Here is a 22,511-nt window from a genome sequence, read left to right on the forward strand (position 1 = left end):
TGGGGAAGAAAGACAAAGTCAGAGACTCACAGCGAAGTGAGAGTGAGGCCAGAGCACACAAAGATCTGTGACATGTGCGTCCAGCTTAAAAATCGCTCCAACTTTGTGGGTCAGACATTACGTATCTGTAAGGTGGAAATAATCATGCGTTTGACCCTTAAAGGTTGTGTCTAGCTGGTTTGTGCCCTCATGCCACATGCCTCTCCGCCGTACACGTCAGACACACCGTGATCCCGACACAACTGGCATCGCCAGAGCCTTTGCTCTTCGAGGTCTGCCTTTAGGGCAGGGTGTTCTTTATGTCCCTGGCACCGAGGAGGAACTGAGCTAATGTCTCTGGACTATGAGTCCAGTGAACTGTGAAAAGGACTTGGTCCTGTCGAGTCCTTGGGAAATGACGAGAAGATGCCTGTTTAGAACAGGTTAGGAGTAAGCTTTGTTGACAGTAGGGTTATGACTGTTCTTAGACCTATGATCCCATTTTATAAATTTGAAAAGCTACCATTTCAGGGCTGGTTCCCCCCAAAATAACAACCAACCATAAATCATTTTTTAAAGTTTTATTAAATCATTTAGACTTGAAAGAAGTCACAATAGTTAACGCACTTAAGTGCGTTCTATACACCACCAACCCAAATGGATTGAGTTCAGAATTTTTATAAATAAAAAATAAACATATTTACAGTGAAAAATAAAAACATGTTAGCAAGTTAGATGATTAAACTGTTATCTACAGTCAGTTTGGGGAAAATACCAACCTACAGTATTATATTTAAGACACTTAAGATTTCATTAGATTTTAAAAGTCCATAATTGAAGAAGTTAGTTATATGATTCATTTCTTACTACGGCTTTTTTCCTCCCCAAACCAGAACTTTTGACCAATTTACACAAAAAGCTTCATTTTCCCTTTACTGGAGGTAAAAGTACAAAAAGCTCTTAAACTCTCCCTAGAACCATCTAAGGAATAAAGCTATTTAATGCTACAAACGTCACTAGAAAACTAGCTATGGACATAAACCACTATACAATTTGTGCTACTTGTCCTCCAAAATAATGCAGATTCCTCATTTACCCACCAGGGACAAAAATGGAGTCAGCTTTTTTTGGAAATCAGTTTCAAAATCACCACTGTATCTCTAGAAAGTGTATTTCTAGAACAGTCTAGTTACTACATGTAGGGACCTTCATTTTTCTGTACTACAAAAATATTTCCATTTTATAATTCTCTCTATACATTTGAGGGGTTGCTTCCACCTCCTTAGACAAAACGTGAGGGCTAGGATGCTTGGCCGGCCGATTTCAAGAGACCAACGAAGGAAAAGGGACACGTGTGATTTAGTGACAGCCCTCTCCTTGAGCAGAGCAAAAATCAAGAGTTGGCTCAAAGGTTTGAGCTCCAAAACCCAGTTTAAATTTGATTTAGAAAAAGTAGTCCAAAATGAAATCGAGCAAAGAACGAAATTTTCAAGTTCACGATTTTGGAAATCAACATTCCTTCGGAGTGGGCTATTCCGGGTCACCCGTTAGGGACGCGAGCAGAGCTTAAGGCTAATTGCTTGGCAAAGGGCTATGGGAGCTGCTGGAGTGTCTTGACTGTTTTGTTCCTGATGAGCTCATGGAGCGAGACCTCTGTCTGAGAACTGTTTTTCCTGGAAACTCCAAGTCCTCGAATATAGCGTTTTCAATAATGTTTGCAGCTTCAGGCCGTTCCGTAGGGGAAGGGGACAGCATGTCTTGCACCATTACATACTGAAAGATAAAAAACTGTTTTGTAATAAAAGGGCCACTAACCAGCTGCCTAATTCAGAAGTCAGCCAAATGTTTCTATATTAAGTTTGCGAGCCAGTTTCTGACACAACTTCTCAACTCTGCTACTGAAATACAAAAGCAGCCACAGACCATATATAACCAGGTGGGCCTGGCTGTGTTCCCATAAAACTTTATTACCAAAATAGGCAGCAGGCTGGATTTGGTCTGTGGGTCATAGTTTGCCCAACCCCTGCTCCAAACACACATGGACCATTTTGGGGTAATTGGTTGTTTTCTAACATATAATAAAAGGTCTTCATTCACATCTTTGAAACGCAGGCATACACTGACTTTTAAAATAAATTCATCTTACAATTGTATGTGAATGTACAATTATCTCAAAGATTTCAATTAAAAATTAACCATGCCAGTGATCAGTACCTAGCCCTTTTTACGGATTTTTTGAACCCCTTTAATGTAACATGGATTCTGATAAGCCCCCCCAGGGATTGATTCATCGACTTTGCAAAATACATAAAAGAATAGTTTTTATAAAATATATTTCATTTTAGGCCGGCATATCTCTATATTGTTATAAAGTTCATTTTTAATGCAACCCTTCATTATACTTATAATACTGAAAGATCAATTAGACTTTTTCCAACTTGATGATTAGCCACACAGTCTCATTTACCTAAACTTAATTTACTAAGAAAATTCAAGATTTATCAACACATAAATTTTAAAGTGAAATGTTTATGGACATATTATGAAATAAACAAAAGCTGCAAAAAGAAACTTCAAAAATTCATTACACACCGTTTTTACCATCAAGACCAGCTTAATTTTCCCTTCCCACTCTTCTGGACCATTTACTGTGTCACTCTGAGGGGCATAACTCCAACACACAAAATCAGTGGAAATTAGTGACTTTTTATAAAAAAGAAGCCAGTTTTTAAGATCTCTCTCAAATTCACTAAGATAAAGAAATCAATGGCATGATCATAATGGCAACTCTATGGCTGTGAGGGCGAGCTAGGAGTCCAGCCTTATCGAAACGCAAGGTTTGTTACACTTCCCAGACGGGATGTCATGCAGCTTGGAGCACCGAGCACTGGGCTCAGGACCCGGGACCGAGTCACAGCCTTTGGTTTTAACAAATTGTGTGTTCTTGGGATCAGGTCCCTTTCCTCTCTAGACCTTAGGCTTCCTCATCTGTAAAACGGGGCAACTGATGAGCTGACTGCTAAGGACGCTTCACGCTCTAAGTAAGATTCTAAAGAAAATAAAAGATGAGAATGAATACCAACCTCACGAGGATATTTCTGAGTAAATAGTGGTGGAAATTTGAGATCTCTTACATCAGTTAAGATCTGGAAAGAAAGAAAAGTATTACTTATCTTTAAATCTATTTTGATATGTGGATCTATTTAAACATAGAGAGATTTTTTTTTAAATTTATTTATTTTATTTATTTTTGGCTGCATTGGGTCTTAGTTGCCGCGCACGGGCTTTCTCTAGTTGTGGCGAGCAGTACTCTTCGTTGCTGCGTGCGGGCTTTTCTCTAGTTGCGGTGAGGGAATTCTCCAAGAGCCCTATTCTTAAATATGAATGGACAGCTAAGGATTATCAGCATGAGAAACATACACACACACAAATCATTAAAAGACTCAGAGATGCTGGTAGGGAGTGAAATAAGTGTGACTATAAGGGGGTAGCAAGACGGAGTTTTCTGTGTTGATGTGACGCTTCTGTATCTAGACTGCAGTGGTGGTTACACAAACCTATACTGAAATAAAATAACATGGAACTGGGCTTCCCTGGTGGCGCAGTGGTTGAGAGTCCGCCTGTCGATGCAGGGGACACGGGTTCGTGCCCCGGTCTGGGAAGATCCCACATGCCGCGGAGCGGCTGGGCCCGTGAGCCATGGCTGCTGAGCCTGCGTGTCCGGAGCCTGTGCTCCGCAACGGGAGAGGCCACAACAGTGAGAGGCCCGCGTACCGCAAAAAAACCCCAAAAAACATGGAACTATATACATACACTGTACCAATGTCAAGTTTGTGTTGTACTGTAATTATGTCAAATGTAACTGTCAGCAGAAAGTGGGTGGAGGGTATCTCTCTGTCTTTGCAACTTCCTGTGGATCTATAATAATTTCAAAACAGAAAGTTAAAAAAAAAAACCCAGAGGAAAGAGACAATATGGGGGAAGAAAACTTAAAATATATACATACACGTAATTGAGATTCTCAGCAATGTGAAGATACTGAATTCATGTAAACAGAGCGAAATACTATAAAAATGGAACAATCTTGGACAATAAAAACTGGATTGTCAAAATAAAGGACTTAGGAAAGTTAGAATAACAAGTTAAGGAACTCCTGCAAAAAATAGTACAGTGCTTCCCTGGTGGTGCAGTGGTTAAGAATCTGTCTGCCAATGCAGGGGACATGGGTTCAAGCCCTGGTCCGGAGAGATCCCACATGCCACGGAGCAACTAAGTCCGTGTGCCACAACTACTGAGCCTGCGCTCTAGAGCCCGTGAGCCACAACTACTGAGCCCCTGTGCCACAACTACTGAAGCCCACACGCCTAGAGCCCGTGCTCTGCAATAAGAGAAGCCACTGCAATGAGAAGCCTGCGCACCACAATGAAGAGTAGCCCCCGCTCGCTGCAACTAGAGAAAAGCGTGCGTGCAGCAACAAAGACCCAACACAGCAAAAAATAAAATAAATAAAATTTTTAAAAAATGTAGTACAAAAAGACAAAGATGGAAAATAGGAGGGAAAAAAATTAGGCATTTTTAGGATTAAGTCAGGAGTTCCAGGAAAAGAAAAAAAAAACAGAAAAATTGGAGAATTTATCAAAAATAATATAAGAAATTTACTAGAACTGAAGGATTCACCTCTTCTAACTGAATCTACCAAGTGCTAAGTACAATGGTGGCAGGGGGAAAAGATCAGTGAAAGGACTAAATTTTATAACAGCACTGATAAAACTAAAGCCCTAAAGATTCCAGAAACGAAAATGTAACAGGTCCAAGATACCCTATATTAAAAAATCAGGCATCAGAATGGTATCTGCTTTTCAACAGCAGCGCTGGAAGCTGTAAGGAAATGGGGCAATGCTCTCAAGGTTCTGAAGGAAAGTTATTTTCCATCTAGAATTGGAACCTGGCCAATTTATCAGTTATGTATGAAAATGGAAAAAAAGGTACATTTTCAGATACCCGAGGACTCTAAAAATTTCTTTCTCATATATTGTTTCTGAGGAATTTACTGCAGAATGTGCTCCAGCAAAATAAAAGAGTAGTGCAAGAAAATAAAACAAAGCAAAACATGGAAGCTAGGAAACAAGGGATCCAAGCCAGGAGAGTAGGGAAGTGCATCCTTGGATGACAGCTTACAGAAGGTCTAGGGGGCAACTGGTCCAGACTGGAGAACAAAGCTTTGAGGAAAGACTCCAGGGGAAAACAAATTAAATGAATCCATCTATCTATCTATCTATCTATCTGGATAAGCTATACTGAAGCACAGAGAAAATATTGTTTGATATGTGACAGACTTTTGCACATTTGTTAAAAATTACAGCAAAGGTTCATAGAAAACTAAGCAATTGAGAAAAGGCAATTCTGAAAAAAAGGATTGTATCAGAATTAAAAGAAAGTCAGGGTACATTATTTGGTCTAGCATAGAACAATATTTGCATGGCTTAATTTAACCAAAAAATTTTTACATAACTACATATTTTAGAAAGTGTGTTTATTGAAATAAAATTCACATAAATAAAATTCACCATTTTAACCATTTTAAAGTGTATGAGTCTGTGACTTTTATTCTATTCACAATGTTGTACAACCATCACCGCTCTCTAATTCGGAACATTTTCATCACCCAAAGAAAAACCTTGTACTTATTAAGCAATCACTCTCCATCCCCTTCTATCCCCAGCTCTTGGCAACTACTAACCTACCTTGTCTCTATGGATTTGCCTATTCCGGACATTTTGCATAAATGGAGTCATACAGTATGTGGTCTTTTATGTCTGCTTCTTTCACTTAGTGTGATGTTTCCAAGTTTCACCTGTGCTGTAGTATGTATCAGTATTTCATTTCTTTTTCATGGCTGAATAATACTTCACTGTATGGGTAAACCACATTTGCTTTGCCATTCATCAGCTGATTGACATGTGGGTTGTTTCTACTTTCTGGCTATTATGAAAATGCTACTATGAACATTTGTGTACAAGTTTTTGTGTGGACCTATGTTTTCATTTCTCTTGGGTATATACCTAGGAGTAGAACAGCTGGGTCATATGGTAATTCCACGTTTAACTTTTTGAGGAGCTGTCAAACTGTTTTCCACAGTGGCTGCATCATTTTACATTCTTACCAGCAATGCACAAGGGTTCTAATTTCTCCATCTCCTCGCCAACACTTCTTTTCCGTTTTTGTTTTGTTTTGTTTTATTCTAGCCATCCTAGATGGTGTGAAGTGGTATCTCACTGTGATTTTGATTGCCATTTCCCTGATGAATAATGGTGTTGTGCTTATTGGTCATTTGTAGTCTTCTGCAGAGAAATGTCTGTTCAAGTCCTTTGCCCATTTTTCAATGGGGTTGTCTTTTTGTTGTTGAACTGCAATAGTTCTTTATATATTCTGGATACTAGAACCTTATCAGATACATGATTCACAAATATTTTCTGTGGGTTGTATTTTCACTTTCTTTTTTTTAATAAATATATTTATTTTTGGCTGCGTTGGGTCTTCGTTGCTGAGTGCGGTCTTTCTCTAGTTGTGGTGAGTGGGGGCTACTCTTTGTTCCGGTGCATGGGCTTCTCATTGCGGTGGCTTCTCTTGTTGTGGAGCACGGGCTCTAGGCGTGCAGGCTTCAGTAGTTGTTGCTCGCGGGCTCTAGAGTGCAGGCTCAGTAGTTGTGGCACATGGGCTTAGTTGCTCCGTGGCATGTGGGATCTTCCTAGACCAGGGCTCGAACCCATGTCCCCTGCATTGGCAGGCGGATTCTTTTTTATTTTTTTGGCAGGCGGATTCTTAACCACTGCGCCACCAGGGCAGCCCTATTTTCACTTTCTTGACAGTGTCTTTTGATGTCCTTATTAACTACACAAATTTTTTTTAAAATACTTTGTTTTTTTAATTTATTTTAACTTATTTATTTTTGGCCACACCGTGAGGCATGTGGGATCTCAGTTCCCTGACCAGGGATCGAAATCTAACCCGTGTTCCCTACAGTGGAAGCGTGGAATCCTAACCACTGGACCACCAGGGAATTCCCCATAACTACTTAAATTTTGATGCCATATGATTCCTGATCCTTTAACGTATATTGGGCCTGTTTTATTTTCCTTTCTGGAAGCTTTTAGTGCCTTTACCTCTGGTATTCTGAAATTTAGCCACTTTGATTTTTAAATTATTTTCTTTTTTTCCTATTTATTGTATAGAACACTTGGTAGGTCCTTTTAGTTCTATGTGAGAACTACATCCTGTTCTACCATGGCCAGGAGTCAACAGATAAGGTCTAACACTGATAAATTAAGAAATGGTGATAAGGACATAAACTTTGCAAATACGGAAGTAAGTACAGGGACAACAGCTGGAAAAGTGGAGGGTAATCACTTATGAAGTATGGGGAAGAATGCGACAGAGGTCTACTTTGAAAAGACTTTCAGTACTGTTTTCCTTAAAGGCCATCATCTTGGTTTATTTTGAGAGGGAAAAAAAACCTAATCATGCTTAGTTTGCCACCTTTTAAGTGTGTGAGTGTATGGCCACTTGTCCTCTGGAAAATTCTTCTCTGACCAACCAACACCGTCACCCTCACTCCCTTACCCTGTGCTTTGCACTTATTGCAAATTTGAGTGCGAGATATCGTTAAGTTATGATGAATTTAAGCAACAACAAGGAACAGACAACTCGACTCAACAATTTTTTTTTTTTTTTTTTTGCATTACGTGGGCTTCTCACTGCTGTGGCCTCTCCCGTTGCGGAGCACAGGCTCTGGACGCACAGGCCCAGCAGCCATAGCTCACGGGCCTAGCTGCTCCGCGGCATGTGGGATCTTCCCGGACCGGGGCACGAACCCGTGTCCCCTGCATCGGCAGGCGGACTCTCAACCACTGCGCCACCAGGGAAGCCCTCGACTCAACAATTTTTGAAGACTGAGCTTTCTGTGGAAGCAAACAGTTGACAAATCCTTTCTGCGTCACTCATGTGACCTCTTCTACGTCAACCAGTCTGCTGGTATTAGGAGTAAGTTACTCTTCTTCTAAAACTCTTTCTTTTGTGAATTTAAGATTTAATATTTTCTTTCTCTACCTTTTTTGAGGGGGGAACACTTACCCTGACCCTCTCCATATGAGTGCCGAATGGGTACAGCAATTCAAAGAGAATGAGGCCTAAAGAAAAGATGTCCACTTTATGAGAGTAGTTGTTGCCATGAATCTGAAATCCCAAACAAAGAAGAAATATTAGGAAAACATCCACGGAGATAGTACAACAGATAATACGGCATCAGTGAATCCAGATATTGACTCAGTCTCTTCTTGGTTTAAGTGTACGGGGAGAAATGTTAGCTAAGAGTTAAGCATCTCTCAAGCCTCTTTTCTTCAATTCACCACAGCAAGAGTAATTAAAGTACTCAGCATTACAGAAGGAAGCCCAGGTATAGCTCTGAGATATGCATCAGTAAAATAGGCCCGGCAGAAACCTGGAGCCAGGAGCCAGGAAAAGCTGCTCCCCCTACCCCTGGGGTGAAGTTTTTCAAAGCGAGCACTATCTAAAGCAAATCTCTCATTTCTAACCATCTTAGTCCTCACCTATTTTTATGAGAAAATCTTCATGACACCAAACCACTAATCAACCGTGGTTAGCCCTCATTACGGCACTTAATTATGGACTTCACTGCATTCTTGGTTGTATTTTTCATGTGTGTTATTTCTTATTCTTCACAACTAGATTATAAAGTCCTGGAGGGAAGGGAACTGCTTCTTTTGAATTCTCACCATCCAGCATTGGGCTAAGTACAGAGAAGGCCCTCAATAAATACTTACTTGTTAAAATGAACAAACGAATTACAACCCAACTACTCTATTAAACAAAGCCTCATTCAAATTAAAAGTGACCTCCCGGGGACTCAGAAGAACCCTTTTATTTGGGAAAATAACTCTAGGCACATAACGACATTTGGCAAAGGCCAAGGAAGCCCTCCCTTTGGGAATACTCACACCAGCATTTCTTGTTGGGGGGGGTCACAAGGTATTTGTCAGGGATGAGGAATCCTTTACAACCTCCTCTCTAAACTACACTTGATACCTGTCTCCCTGGTTCCTTTTGAGACCCAGCCTGCCTTTCTGCTTATAGACTATCAGGTGGGAAGTTCCAGTGACTGCATCAGGCTACACCATCTTCCTCTCTTGCCTTAGCTGTTACTGGGGTCTGGGAAGTATTCAAAGAAAATATGTTCAAAACAGAGTTTACAGGGGTACAGTGAAAAGGACACCTCATACACTATCTGGAGAATATTAATTAACACACCTTCATGAAAGCAACCTGGCAATAAATGTTTACTACCACTTAATGGTTCTATTTAAATTTCATCCACCCCAGGGGTAGATGGAAATGCAGACAGAGATTTGTACACAGGGATGGTTATCAGAGTGATATTCCTAACAGCAAAATGTCTAAGTCACTAAAACATCCAAAACAAATGTTTCCCTTCTTAAACTCACTTTCAATAGGTAACACATTCACATGATTCAAAAAGAAGTATACAGTCAAGCTTCCCTCCTGTCCATCCCTTATCTGCCCAGTCTCCACCAGTCACTTCTCCTCTACCTACCACCCCCAAAACTATTTGTTTCTTATACATCCTTCCAGAGCTCTTTATATAAACATAAGCAAATATATAGTTATCTTTCCCTCCTTTACACACTATACACACATTTCTGTCCCTGGCTTTTTTCACTTAAGAGATTCTTTTTTAACTCTTACCTACCTAAAAATGCCGAATTTCTTTTATACGAATAACTTTATGGCCAGAAACATGATTTGTGGGTCACAGCTATTTTTCATTCAAACTGTAAATGTTGATTTATTGTCCTCCAGGGTTGAGTGTTATAGAAAACAAGCTCTTTAAGCTGTAACGTGCTTTTTTTTCGTACCTAAATACTTACATTATTTTTCCCTTATCTTGAAATTCAAGATGTCTAAGTATAGGGTTCTATTAAAAAATTTCTTTAATTAAATAAAAAAATAAAATTTACGCATAAAAAAGAAAACACGTGAATAATGCAAACAACTCAAGAAGTCTAAAAGGATACTGTACAACAGTAAAATAAAGGCCAGTTCCTGTGACTGGTCTCTGATATAACCTTCCAAAGATAAACTAATCCATCAGTTTTCAAAGTGTGGTCTGTGGATCCCTGGGGACGCCAACACCCTTTCAGGAGGTCTACAAAGTCGAGACTGTTTTCATAATAATTCTAAGACATGATTTGTCTTTTCACTGTGTTGACATTTGCACTGCTGAACCAAGGCAGCAGCACCGAACCATACTAGTAGTAATTATGTTCTTCAATGAAAGGAAGGAAGAAAGGGAGGGAGGGAGGAAGACAGTTTCACTTAAAATGTCCTTGCTGAAGCAGTAAAAATTTTTCATTTTATTATATCTTCCCCCTTAGGTATGCATTTTTTTAATATTCTGTGTGACAAAATGGGCAGTATTCATTAAGCATTTCTGCTCCACACCGAAGTACAATGGTTGTCTCAAGAGAAAGCATTTGTGCAATTGTTTGAGTTACTATATGAACCAGATGCTCTTTTCATAGAGCTCCATTTTGACTTGAAAGAACAACTGGTAGACAAACTGTGGTTATTCATACTTGGATACCTGACAGATATTTTCTTAAAGATGAACAAAGTGAGAATGGAACTTCAAGGAAGACTGACAGTATTTGTTGCCAAAAATAAAAGTTGAGCTTTGAAGTGAATGTCAGAATTTTGGCAAATTTGTGTCCATCACTGGGAACCTGACAGCTTCCTAATACTTAAAGCCTCTTCTGGTGAGATTGGTGGTGATATTAACCAGAGTGATTTTTTTAATACTGTATAGTGAATTGTGACAACTTTTGGAAAAGATGCATAACTTAGGGAACCAATAGTTTCCAAATGACCAATGCACAATTTTATAAAATCATGCGTGGGTCAAAGGTCCATTCAATGTGCAAAATGGACCAACGGATGTTAAAGTAACAGAATACAAAATGTTCACTGCTATGGTTTTAGATTCAGGGCAAATGACTCTTCAGAAACTTTTGCTTTTTGTATTTTGATATGCTGTCAAAGAAGAATGCCCACAACTACCTGAAAATGGTATTAAAATATTCCTCCTTTTCCAACTGCCTATCTATGTGAAGTCAGATTTTCTTCATATACTTCAACCAAAGTAACATAGTGCAAGGGATTAAATGCAAGAGCAGATATGAAATCTCTTTTAAGTCAGACGGTAAAGAGCTTTACAAAAATGTAAGTAAATGCCACTCTTCTCACTAGTTTTCTTTTGGAAAATATTTATTTTTCAGAAAATATCTTGAAGATGTGATAGATTTAATATTGTCATTTTTAACTGAATTAAAAATTTTACAACTTTCCGTTTTAATCTCTAATATGGCAAATACTGATGGATAAAATTCCTTAAGAAAAATTCTTGAGCTCTCTATCATGTTTACAAGTATAAACAGGCATTGATCAGAAAGTCTGAGAACCGCCGATCTAGGCATATGTAAGCTTGTGAATACCATCAGCGTAGTGGTGGCCAGGGATGCTGTGCTGAAGCTCCCAGGATGCCTTGCTCCCACCACTCTTCCAGTCTCTGTTCAGTTTTGGAGCTTTTCCTTGGAAGACTAAGCATCCCACAAGGCAACATAGCTCAGCCTGTCCACCTTTATTTCCTGCCATGGTACATTCTGGAAGCTGCCTGTGTATTATTGTAGAGAACAGCTTAGAACACTACCTCCAGCTGGCTCTGAAAACAGTTCCTGCATAATTCACACAGGGTGAATGACCATTAAGTTTGGGAGGAGGACATTCAAAATCTCATTCTAAGTTTCTGGTTGCTGTCAGGTTCCAGTTCAGAGGGTGAGCACATTTCATGCAGTTTTAGTATTTTTCTTCCTCCACACCCCAATCCACGTTGTGGAATTGTACCCTAGCTGTGTTGCCTGTGGAACACTTCTGCCAGTTTTCATCATTTTCAGCTTTTATTTTATTGGGTATTTTAAACACAGCACGGATGGAGATTCATGGAGCACATCTAGCTTGCTGCCACCCTAATTAAAGATCTATTTATTCCTCAGAAGGAAAACGAAAGGCTCACCTGTTCTGGGCTCATATACAGCTTGGTCCCCACTTGTCCTGTGTGTCTGGGGTACCCTGGCATTGGGGTCAGGACCAGCTGGTCTTCTTCATCCTGGTCCATTGCAGTCACCAATCCAAAGTCTCCAACCTTGACCACATCATCCACTGTAAAGAATATGTTGGAAGGCTGGAAAAAAATGAAACAGACAAAAGCATGGTGGGTGTGTATGGAGAAGGAGAGACAGTGAAGAGAATTATTTAAATGACTACAGAAAATAAATACAAGACACTAGATATTCTCAAGCATGTTTCTCTTTACAATGGGCTAATATGAAAATAAAAACAATCCTTCAATGCTAGACAAGTACTGTGAGTAAAGAAGAGGCAAGGGTAGCAAAGGGAGTGAATATTTATTGAACATCTATTTATTCATTTAAATTTTATTTATTAATTTTTTGGCTGTGTTGGGTCTTCGTTGCTGTGCACAGGCTTTCTCTAGTTGCGGCGAGCGGGGGCTACTCTTTGTTGTGGTGCGGGGCTTCTCATTGCGGTGGCTTCTCTTGTTGCGGCTCTAGGCTCTAGGCACAAGGGCTTCAGTAACTGTGGCTCGCGGGATCTAGAGCGCAGGCTCAGTAGTTGTGGTGCACAGGCTTAGCTGCTCCACGGCATGTGGGATCTTCCCGGACCAGGGCTCAAACTCGTGTCCCCTGCATTGGCAGGTGAATTCTTAACCACTGCGCCACCAGGGAAGTCCCTGAACATCTATTTAAATAAATTCTTAGAGATTCACATTCCCTAGGGTCTAGGGTACTTAAACCTCAATCTCATTATTCTATATACTCTCCCTTGGCAAGCTCCTCTATATTTGTGACCTAAGCCATGATAATAATAATAATAATAATAATAATAATAATAGCAAATGCATATATAGCACTTGCAATGAGCCAGAAGCTGATCTAAGTAGTTCATTACTATTAACTCATGTAATACAACGCTTTTAGTCCTAGTGGTCCCTCATTTCACAGATGTGAAAACTGAGGCCCAGAGAAGTTAAGTAAGTTGCCCAAGGTTACCCAGCTAGTAAGGGGTAGAGCAGGGATTCAAACCCAGGCAGTCTGGCTCCGTGAGAAAAGCACTTCTGCTCCACTGCCACGTGTTCAATTCTTGCCCTACGGTAGCTAATCACTACTATTTGGTGAATGAACGAGACAGACTGATCTTCGGGCTTGTGTCTGAGAGGGGAAGGTAGGCTGTCAAGGAGAATAAGAGCTCTTAACTACAATCTTGTGTTGCCTCTTCTAATACTCACAGACTCCCATATACCCCACAACCCCCGTCCCGAGTTCTAAACTCTCATATGCAACTGCTCATAAGATACATCTAACCACAGGCTCCTCAAACCCAAAATCCCCTACATGAAATACATCGTCTTTCCCTAGAGCCTACTCTCAGCCCACATGACCACCATTCATAGCCCTTGAAATAAGGGAAAAGGAAGCCATTTAGCTCACAAAAGTGACTTTCACTGGGCTTCAAATACTGCCAGACAGAAAACATTTTATTTCAAAACTCCAAAGTGCCATCATACAGTTTGGACTTTGAAACAATGAAGTTATTGCATACAACCAACATCTATAGTGATACCCTCCTACTTTCCCTCAAATAACCTTGTAAGAGAGACAGGATTAGACTGCCTTAGATTTCATCTTTCCTCCCCTCTCCGTGCTCTGCTATCAGCTCTTATTTACCCGACACTAACAGACTTTTTTTTGTTTTTTTTTGGTCCTCCAGCATCTTTCCATCCCCCTGCGCTTCCACCAGAAGTATCCTGATGTGACTTTGGGGACTCTCTCCTTCTGGGCAGCAAGTCCATGGTTCATACGGGATGTTACCTAGAGGTTGCATCCAGAACTTGCATCCACCAATCAGCATAATCCCAGCCTCTGGCCAGGCGACTGGTTTAGGGATGCATATGTGTTCCTGGCTTATCGATGAGAAGAAAACCAGGTAAATCAACTATACTCCAATAAAAATTAATTTAAAAAAAAAAGCTCATTTAAATGGAAAAAAAAAAAAAAAGAAAACCCAGGACTTCTGATCAATAGCGGGGGAAAGTGATACTTTTCTCCCCAACACCTCCAAAAGACTTAAAACACGGAGCCCTGAGAACTTCTGGCAGCTATGTTGAGACTGATACGTGACAAACACGTGACCAAAATACAAAAAGGTTAGAGGGCCTAGAAGGTTTAACATTAGGCTCAATGATAGGTCAGAATGAACAGAATACATAGGTTTTCAACTGAGAATATGTATATATATAAAAAACTGAATCACTTTGCTGTTCACCTGAAACTAACACAACATTGTAAATCAACTGTACTTCAATAAAAATAATAAGTAAATAAATAAAATAAATGACTTTAATAGGAAAAAAAACCACATTGAAACCCTTGGGTGATGTTCCACAAAAACAGACCTTGAGGTCCCTGTGCATGAGCCCTTTGCCGTGCAGGAACTCCACCGCCTCCGCGATCTGCAGGAAGATGTGCAGACACACGCTCCTCTCTCTTTCCTCAATGGTGCAGCGGCTGTTCAGCCAGTCTTTGAGGTTTTCCTTTCTGCACAGCTGCATCTGGATGTAAAGATACACCTTTGGTGAACTGGGTTGGAGTTTTTCCACAGAGTTTTTAGTGAGATCTAAACTTAAAGTGGTTGGTCTTGAAGGAGAAACAGACAAAGGAGGTTCCGAGGAAGACTTGCTACTGGAACGCGGGACTGCAGTTAGTTTATCAGCACAATGGTTGCCAATAGGCGGTCGGTTCGTTTTGGGCTCTTTGCTGGATGCGTTATCACAGCCGGAATCTTCAAATACTATAGAAGAGGAGGTTCGCTCCCTTGACCTTACATAAGGGGAAGCTTCAGAAGGACAAAGTTCAAAGGAGTGTCCCTCATCATTGCCATCCCTAGTACCGTCTTCCCCCTCGCAGTCTGTAAGGCAGCTGTCCTGGAGGTTGCATGCCGCGTCCACCGACTCACTCGTGTCTCTGTGGCCCATTCCGGAAAATTCCAGAGGAGAGAACTGGCTCTTGGATGAACCTGTCTGGCCACAGGAAATCCCGACCGAAAAAGACCTACTGCTTCTTGGAGAAGGGGCTATGATTTCAATGCGTTCCTTTGTAGAGAAAGAATCCATTCTGCATATTTTAACGGATGGCGCATCCGCGGGACTAGGAGAGCTGAGCGGCCAGTCTGTGCTAAGAGTGGGAGAAGTACAAAGGGATGAGAGTGAATACGTGCTGATTAAATTATGTGAGCTACATCCTTTGTTTGCTTATTTATTGATTGATTGATTTTTACTGAAGTACAGTTGACTTACAGTGTTGTAACTATATGCTTTGTCTCCAAAGCTTCAACTATAATAAAGCCAGTTACCAAATGACAACATGGAAATTCAATGAAAACATGCCACAGGAGACAAAGAACATCACAGTCCATCCATTTCTTAATTGGAAATCTTGGTTTTACACTGGAAAACAGTTATCTGGGACTGTCATGCCCAGAACAGCCAAGGCCTATGTGCAAAACACAAAGCACAAAGGAACACCAAGGCCAGAACCCCTTGGTGGCTGTGATTCGGAAGCCCCCATCCAAATGAGGGCTTGAGACACAGGGTCACTTCACCTGGTCCTTCTATGGTTTGGCTACTGGCTGTGTATATAAGTGTCACTGTAACTAGGTACCTCATGTGGATCTAGGGCTGTGTTTGGTACTTTTAGGCAGGAATTTTACTCCAGCTCTTTACTAAATAGTCTATTTGTAGCCTGCATCCTTTTTGTTCTCATTTAGTAGTTTTTAAAAGGGCCTTCCTTCCTAGAGAATAGCATATTTAACATGGGAATTATCTTCAGGTTGCCTAAGTTCATGGGTTTTTTTGCTTTTTGGTTTTTGGCCTCGCCGTGCGGCTTGTGAGATCTTAGTTTCCTGACCAGGGATCGAACCTGCGCCCTTGGCAGTGAAAGCGAGGAGTCCTAACCACTGGACCACCAGGGAATTCCTATAAGTTCATGTACTGTTTTTTTTTTTTTTTTTGACTGCGAGGCATGTGGAATCTTAGCTCCTGGACCAGGGATTGAACCCACATCTCCTGCATTGGAAGGCAAAGTCTTAACCACTGGACCACTAGGGAAGTCCCAAGTTCTTGTAGTTTTAACTGCAAATAGTTTAAAACTACTTTAGAAAGCAGCTGTAAATTGCTAACTTCTAAGAAACTAAATGAAAATTTAAAATAAAAAATGGAGACAAAAGCAGACAATATCTCTTATTGAGAAAGGCTACTGTAAATTCTTCAGTGAATTGTAAGTCATAGAGCTCTATCTACCAATGATTTTAGAAATTCATGTTCTGGACAAAAAAAAGAAAAAAAAGTTCATGTTCTAAAAACTAAATCAACTTTTCACTTAACAAGTGACTAGAGAATGTTCCAAAACATGATGACAGAAACAGTAATCTGCTGTTATTTTTCTTTTAAAAAAATCATCTCTAAAGTTATAGAAAGGATATTTTGTTCATGTAAGCCAAAAACTAGCCTGAAATAAATACTAGTTTTTAAGTCTATGTCTAACCAAGTTACCTTTCATCTTTCAGCCAAATTTCATCCATTTTTTCTTGCCACTTTTCTGGTGGTGCTTCCAACCAAGCATTGAAATATCTAACAATTCCTGGGTGTTCAAGCTTGGCTAAGGCTTTCACTTCTCGCATTACCTTTTCCCGAGCCAATTCCCTGAAACAGAGAAACAATGAAGACACTGAAGGTTGCTCGGATCTAAGAAGCAATCATATCCAAAGACAGTACAAAACAATAAAATAAAATTCTCCCTTGTTCTAAAATTGGACACAGACGAGTCAGCCTAGTGGCATAATTCTAAGAAGCCAAAGAGTAAATAAGTCTTGTATTAGAAAAAAATATGTATTTATAGTATTTCTTTTTTCTTCTAGAAATAAATGCTTACAAGTACATCTATCCATTCAAATAAAGAGTTCTTAGCTGACTAAAAATGAATGACTAAAGACCCTTGAAGATAATTGCTTAATGCTTGTTAATTAGGGGGATGAATAGGTGGAAGTGAAGTATTCAGAAAAGAGAGCTCAGCCTGGCAGCTCAGGAGGATGGAGAAGGACCAGCCCGACAAGGTACATACAACAATCCAAAAGGCTTGTACGAGCACCTTTGTCTGTTTAAAGCCTCAACTACTGAATATCATAGGCAATGATGTTTATAACCAGAAAAGCATCTGGATTTGATCTTCTGCTTTGACAGCTTTTCTGATGGATCTAAGCTCACATTCTAGGGATCCCACCATTACCTGAAACAACATAATAAATATAAGTTATATCCTCTTCCGTCCCCAAGAGACAGTCAGCTACTCCCACTTTTCTCTCTGTGTTTCATTGCTGTTAATGGTCCCACCCTGAGAATCCGGGTAGGTTTCTGAATTTTCCATATTCAGTGACCAAATCCTATCAGCTCCTCCTTTTTAATTCCTGATACTCATTCCTTCCTCATCCACCTCCACTTCTGCTGCACTAATGCTCTGCATCTTAGGACTGAACTTCTGCAAAAAAACAAACAAATCTCCTAATGAACACGCTTGTCTCTTACTACATACCACCTCCACTTTGATCACGCCATTCTTCTGCTCAAAGGCACAGCTGTCTATGGAATAAAATCTAAACTCCTCTGCCTGGCATCTAAGGTGCTGGAACCCATCTTTGCCATCTTTCTTCCATACTCCCCTTCATTCTCTCTCTTTTCATTTTTTTGGCTGCACAGTGTGGCTTGTGGGGTCTTAGTTCCCCAACCAGGGACTGAAGCCATGCCCGCTGTGTTGGAAGGGCAGTCTTAACCACTGGACTGCCAGGGAAGTCCCTCCCCTCCATTCTTGCCCTTGCTGCACCTGTGCCAGAATCCTCACTAACCTCTACATGCCCTGCAAATGTCTGCCTAGAGCCTACGCTCAGGCCATTTCATGTACTTGGCCATCCCTCCCCTACATGTGTGTCCACCAAGGGACAGGTTACCCTTGAGCACGGTGCAGACAACTCTACCACCACAAGGCTGGCTTTCCTTGACTGCCTTTTGGCTACCTCTGCACTTTCTTCATGAGAAGCTACTTACTAAACTAAACCACAAGTCACAGTCTTCCTGGCTTTGCAGTTATTTGAGTATATATATAAAGGTCTCCAATAGTTATAGATTCTTGAGGGCAGAAGCCTTTCTTAATCTTATATCCTATGTGGTACTTTGTACATATGAATATTTAAACTACTCAAAAATTATATACCAAAGCAAAGGATTAGTCCCATAGTACTCAGACTGTCCCATTCCTATGTCCCTATCTGTTGGACAGCATGTTTAACTGCTAATTAGGAAGACAGCCCAGAAATTAGAGCACATTTAATCAAGAATCCACAGGAGGCTTCCACAATAGATGAAAAGGACGGTGTTACTGAAAGCCCATCGTCTTAAGCATCACACTGTTCTGAGCCCAAAATTCCACTTCTAGGAATCTATCCTAAGGAAACAGATGTGATCAAAATTTTATATAAAAGATGAACAATGCCAAGTTTTGTGTTTTTTTTGCCATGCCGAGAGGCATGCGGGATCTTAAGTTCCCTGACCAGGGATCAAACCCATGCCCCCTGAAGTGGAAGCACAGAGTCCTAACTAATGGACTGCCAGGGAAGTCCCCAAAGTTATTTTATTTTATTTATTTTTTTGCGGTACACGGGCCTCTCACTGTTGTGGCCTCTCCCGTGGCGGAGCACAGGCTCCGGATGCGCAGGCTCAGCAGCCATGGCTCACAGGCCCAGCCGCTCTGCGGCATGTGGGATCTTCCCGGACCGGGGCACGAACCCGTGTCCCCTGCATCGGCAGGCAGACTCTCAACCTCTGCACCACCGGGGAAGCCCCCCAAAGTTATTTTTAATTGCAACAAGTTGGAAACCTAAATATTTTAAAATAAGAAATGGTTAAATAAGATATGGCACAAGTATTAATTGGACTATTTTCCAGTCGTAAAACACTTTCAATATATTTTAGCATTTCAATAACATACTCTTAATAGCAAGGAAAACACTGAGAATACAATGAAGGAAGCAACAGATAAAAACTGTACTGTATTGATAACTGTGCTACCAACTAGGTAAATTTATGACCAGAAAAAAAAAAAAAAACGAAACAAAAGAAAATACCCTAAAATGTTAAAAGTGTTTATTACTGGGTAGAGTAGACACGGATTGGTTTTTGTTTTAATACTATTTCTTATTTTCCACAATAAATATAGATTATTTTTAAATGGTGCTATGTATTAAAGTCTATAGTTATTAAAATTCACTATGAGAATGCCCTGAGTTGTTAAGAATCAAAAAGAAGGGCATATTTTTTAAGTAGATACAAAGCGGTCAAAGTAGATGACATTTTTAAAAGATAGCTAGTTACCGGGTAGCACTGAGAATGTAAGATTCAGAAGGTCAGAAATTCTGTCTTCTATAGTCTCTATGGAGTATAGTAAGGACATATTGCCTATGAGATTAGATAATAGAGTCCTAACTCCAAGTTTACTAAAAGTACCATCCATTACCTGTTGGGGAGACGGATTCTCTTGATAGCATAATTGCAGTCATCAACTTTGTTTCTAGCTTCAAAGACAACTCCAAACCCTCCACGACCCATACACTGAATCGGTTCAAAATCTGTTAGATAGCTTAAGAAAAAAAAAAAAAAAGTAAATTTTAGAAAGTTTGTAATAGTTTTAAATTTTGTACTAATAGTTCAATCTTATTTTATGATATATAAAAATGTATAAACTAAGTTTCCTAGAACTTATTTTAAGAGAGTGCAGTTTAAATTCTAATAGCATTCTTTGCTTTTCTGTCTGTATAAATGAAGCAAACACATTTAAATTTTGCCCCTGGGAATTTTATAAAAAATTTAAAAACGTCTGCTTAGTGGGGAGTCACTTGTTAATCACTTATTCTTACAGCCATGTTAGTACTGCTCTGTCCTATCCAATACTTTCCATCATCCATCAAAAGTTTATCCTTAATTCTCTAACCTTTTACCTCTTGTGGCATTCTGTATTCAAGTAGAAAATGTATTTTAATCTTATGCCAGTGCCTGTATATTTTATGGAAAAGATTTAATCAGTGCCATTACACTTATGTACGTTTTTAGCCAGAAATCTCTCTAGGGACCAAAGCTATCTGAAATTCGCTGGGGTGCCTCAGGAGTCAGTGTGCTCATCACGCAAGGTATTTGGACAGAAGCTAACTCACCATCTGGCACTTACAGATGGACCTCCACTTTGTAGCCTATCTCCCCTGTTGACCTCTCTGATCTGCTCTGTATATTCCAGCCAACTTGCACCAGGCCCTCTCACAACTTCAGGGCTTTTGCTTCTGCTATTTGCTCCAGCGGGATGCCCCACTTCTTTGGACTTAATAAAAAAACTCTATTTTTCTTTCATTCTGCTCATCTCACCACCTCTATAAGGCCTTCCTAGACCCCTATCTTAATGTTCTTATAGCACTTGGCACATACTACTTGGAACTGTTTAAACTTAGTCTCAATATTTTGCAGTTATTGATAAGCAGCTTTCTCTCTCCACTGCTACTGAATTGTAGGGACCTGGACTGCAGGAAAGAATTCTTTTTTCTCTTTGTATTTCCAAAGCAGCCTGGGCTCACCTGGCAAATAGAAGGTTTAACAAATATCTATCAAATAATGGATGAATTAATAAATGAATGAATGCATGCATGTGTGCTGTGGAAGACATTCTTCCAGCCATGTGAGGGGGAGTTGAATTAGATGATCTTTGGTGTCCCTTGTAAGGCTAACTTGATTACTTTATGACTTGCACACTCATATTAATTTAGCGGTTGGCTCAGCTTTAGAGCATGGTGTTAAGGAGGAGAGACAATAGATCCCAACCCTCCATGGGCCAATTACCTTCACAGAGAATGAAGAGTAATGATCTGTATCCCTAAGAATAGCTAGGCAAGGTACTTGAGTACAAATCCATCTCCCCAACTGCAAAAGCCCATGAAGTTCTTGTCCTACTCCTGGAGAGCCAATTGAATTATCTTCCTACATTAAAGAAAACACTCATATGAAAATGGATATATCTTTTGAAAGGAGAAACATCTTATATATGATTACAGATTTTATAAATATAAGTATCATCTTGCCTCAGGTCCCAACTTAGGACTTAAATTCATGACTGAATCCAGAGCTCATGTTCTTAATAAGGCCTACAACATAGTAGGCACTCAATATACATCAGGTATTATACAGAGCTCCTGTATTTTTAAAAACAATCAGCTGTTCTCTTCATAGTGAATAAAATGGAAGGAAAATTGAGTCTAATTCAATTTTAGAGTACATTATTCCAATTCTCTTCACAACAGCCTTACAAATATATGCTTAATCACCATACCCCACTCACCCTCCCATCTCCACCTGTCTCTTACTTACTCATGGTTTATCATGATGCCCTCTTGAATCATCACAGCCAGAGTTAGTTACTTATAGCTCATGGCTTTCTTCCTTATATGTTTATGTTTTCTCTAGTATCACCTTCCCCTGTAGACTTTAAGCTCCTCCAGGGGATAGAACCAGTCTTTTTATTTCTCCCAAAGCCTGAGATACTGCACACAGTTGTTCAGAAAGATGTTGAATGAACAATGAATGGCTTGGGTAATGAACTGCCCATGGAGTTGATGGGCCCCTCTCCTCTCCCTCACTATAAGTCAGCATATTTATTAGCAAGGGTATTAAAGTCCTTACCACTTGCTAGTCACCTAGTACGTTTTGCTAAAACATACGGATTACAGCCAATTCTCAATTTTTGAGAAGATGGTATGAATGCAGCTTAGATTAAGTCCATAGATAATCAAAATTACCCACATTTTAGCTGTAATTTTCAATCTTTTCTGTCATAAAGCCATTTCCCTAGATATTTATTAAGCAGTAAGTTTCATATAGAGCTTCTCCTTGTCCCTGTATCATGAAAGTGCTAAGCATGATATCAAAACGAAGGGGAAAAGTAGCAATAATCCATGTAAGAAAATTGAACCGCAGCACCATTTCTTGTCCCACAGAGCATCAAAATCTGTACACCTGACAGATCTGCTTACAGATTTTCTACTTTTATTTTACTTTTAAATTATTTGAATTGGCTGCTTTTTAAGTAACCCAACTCCCTCTTCTGTTTTTAAAAATGATCTATTCTATTGGTGTATTTCTCCCCAGTTTTCTTCTTATTTTAGACAGAATAAGGATGAAATAAATAATTGAGGATTAAGTAACATAGAAGATTTATGCCATAGTC

General features: G+C 39.9%; 1 protein-coding gene across 1 annotated transcript in view; it reads right to left on the minus strand.

Moving 5' to 3' along the window:
- Positions 1-545: 545 nt before the first annotated feature.
- The window catches only part of EIF2AK3 (eukaryotic translation initiation factor 2 alpha kinase 3), a 63,234-nt gene continuing 41,268 nt past the window's right edge, over positions 546-22,511 (minus strand). Inside the window, exons 11-17 of the mRNA XM_082642179.1 lie at positions 19,764-19,886; positions 16,754-16,903; positions 14,600-15,377; positions 12,143-12,310; positions 8,110-8,211; positions 3,063-3,125; positions 546-1,752 (exon numbers count right to left, since the gene is read on the minus strand). Of these exons, the coding sequence (XP_082498305.1) occupies positions 1,552-1,752; positions 3,063-3,125; positions 8,110-8,211; positions 12,143-12,310; positions 14,600-15,377; positions 16,754-16,903; positions 19,764-19,886 (1,585 nt within the window). The 3' untranslated portion in view covers positions 546-1,551. The remainder of the gene's footprint in view (positions 1,753-3,062; positions 3,126-8,109; positions 8,212-12,142; positions 12,311-14,599; positions 15,378-16,753; positions 16,904-19,763; positions 19,887-22,511) is intronic.

This window comes from Mesoplodon mirus (genome assembly GCF_964341445.2).
Source record: "Mesoplodon mirus genome assembly, chromosome: 14".
NCBI lineage: Eukaryota > Metazoa > Chordata > Mammalia > Artiodactyla > Ziphiidae > Mesoplodon > Mesoplodon mirus.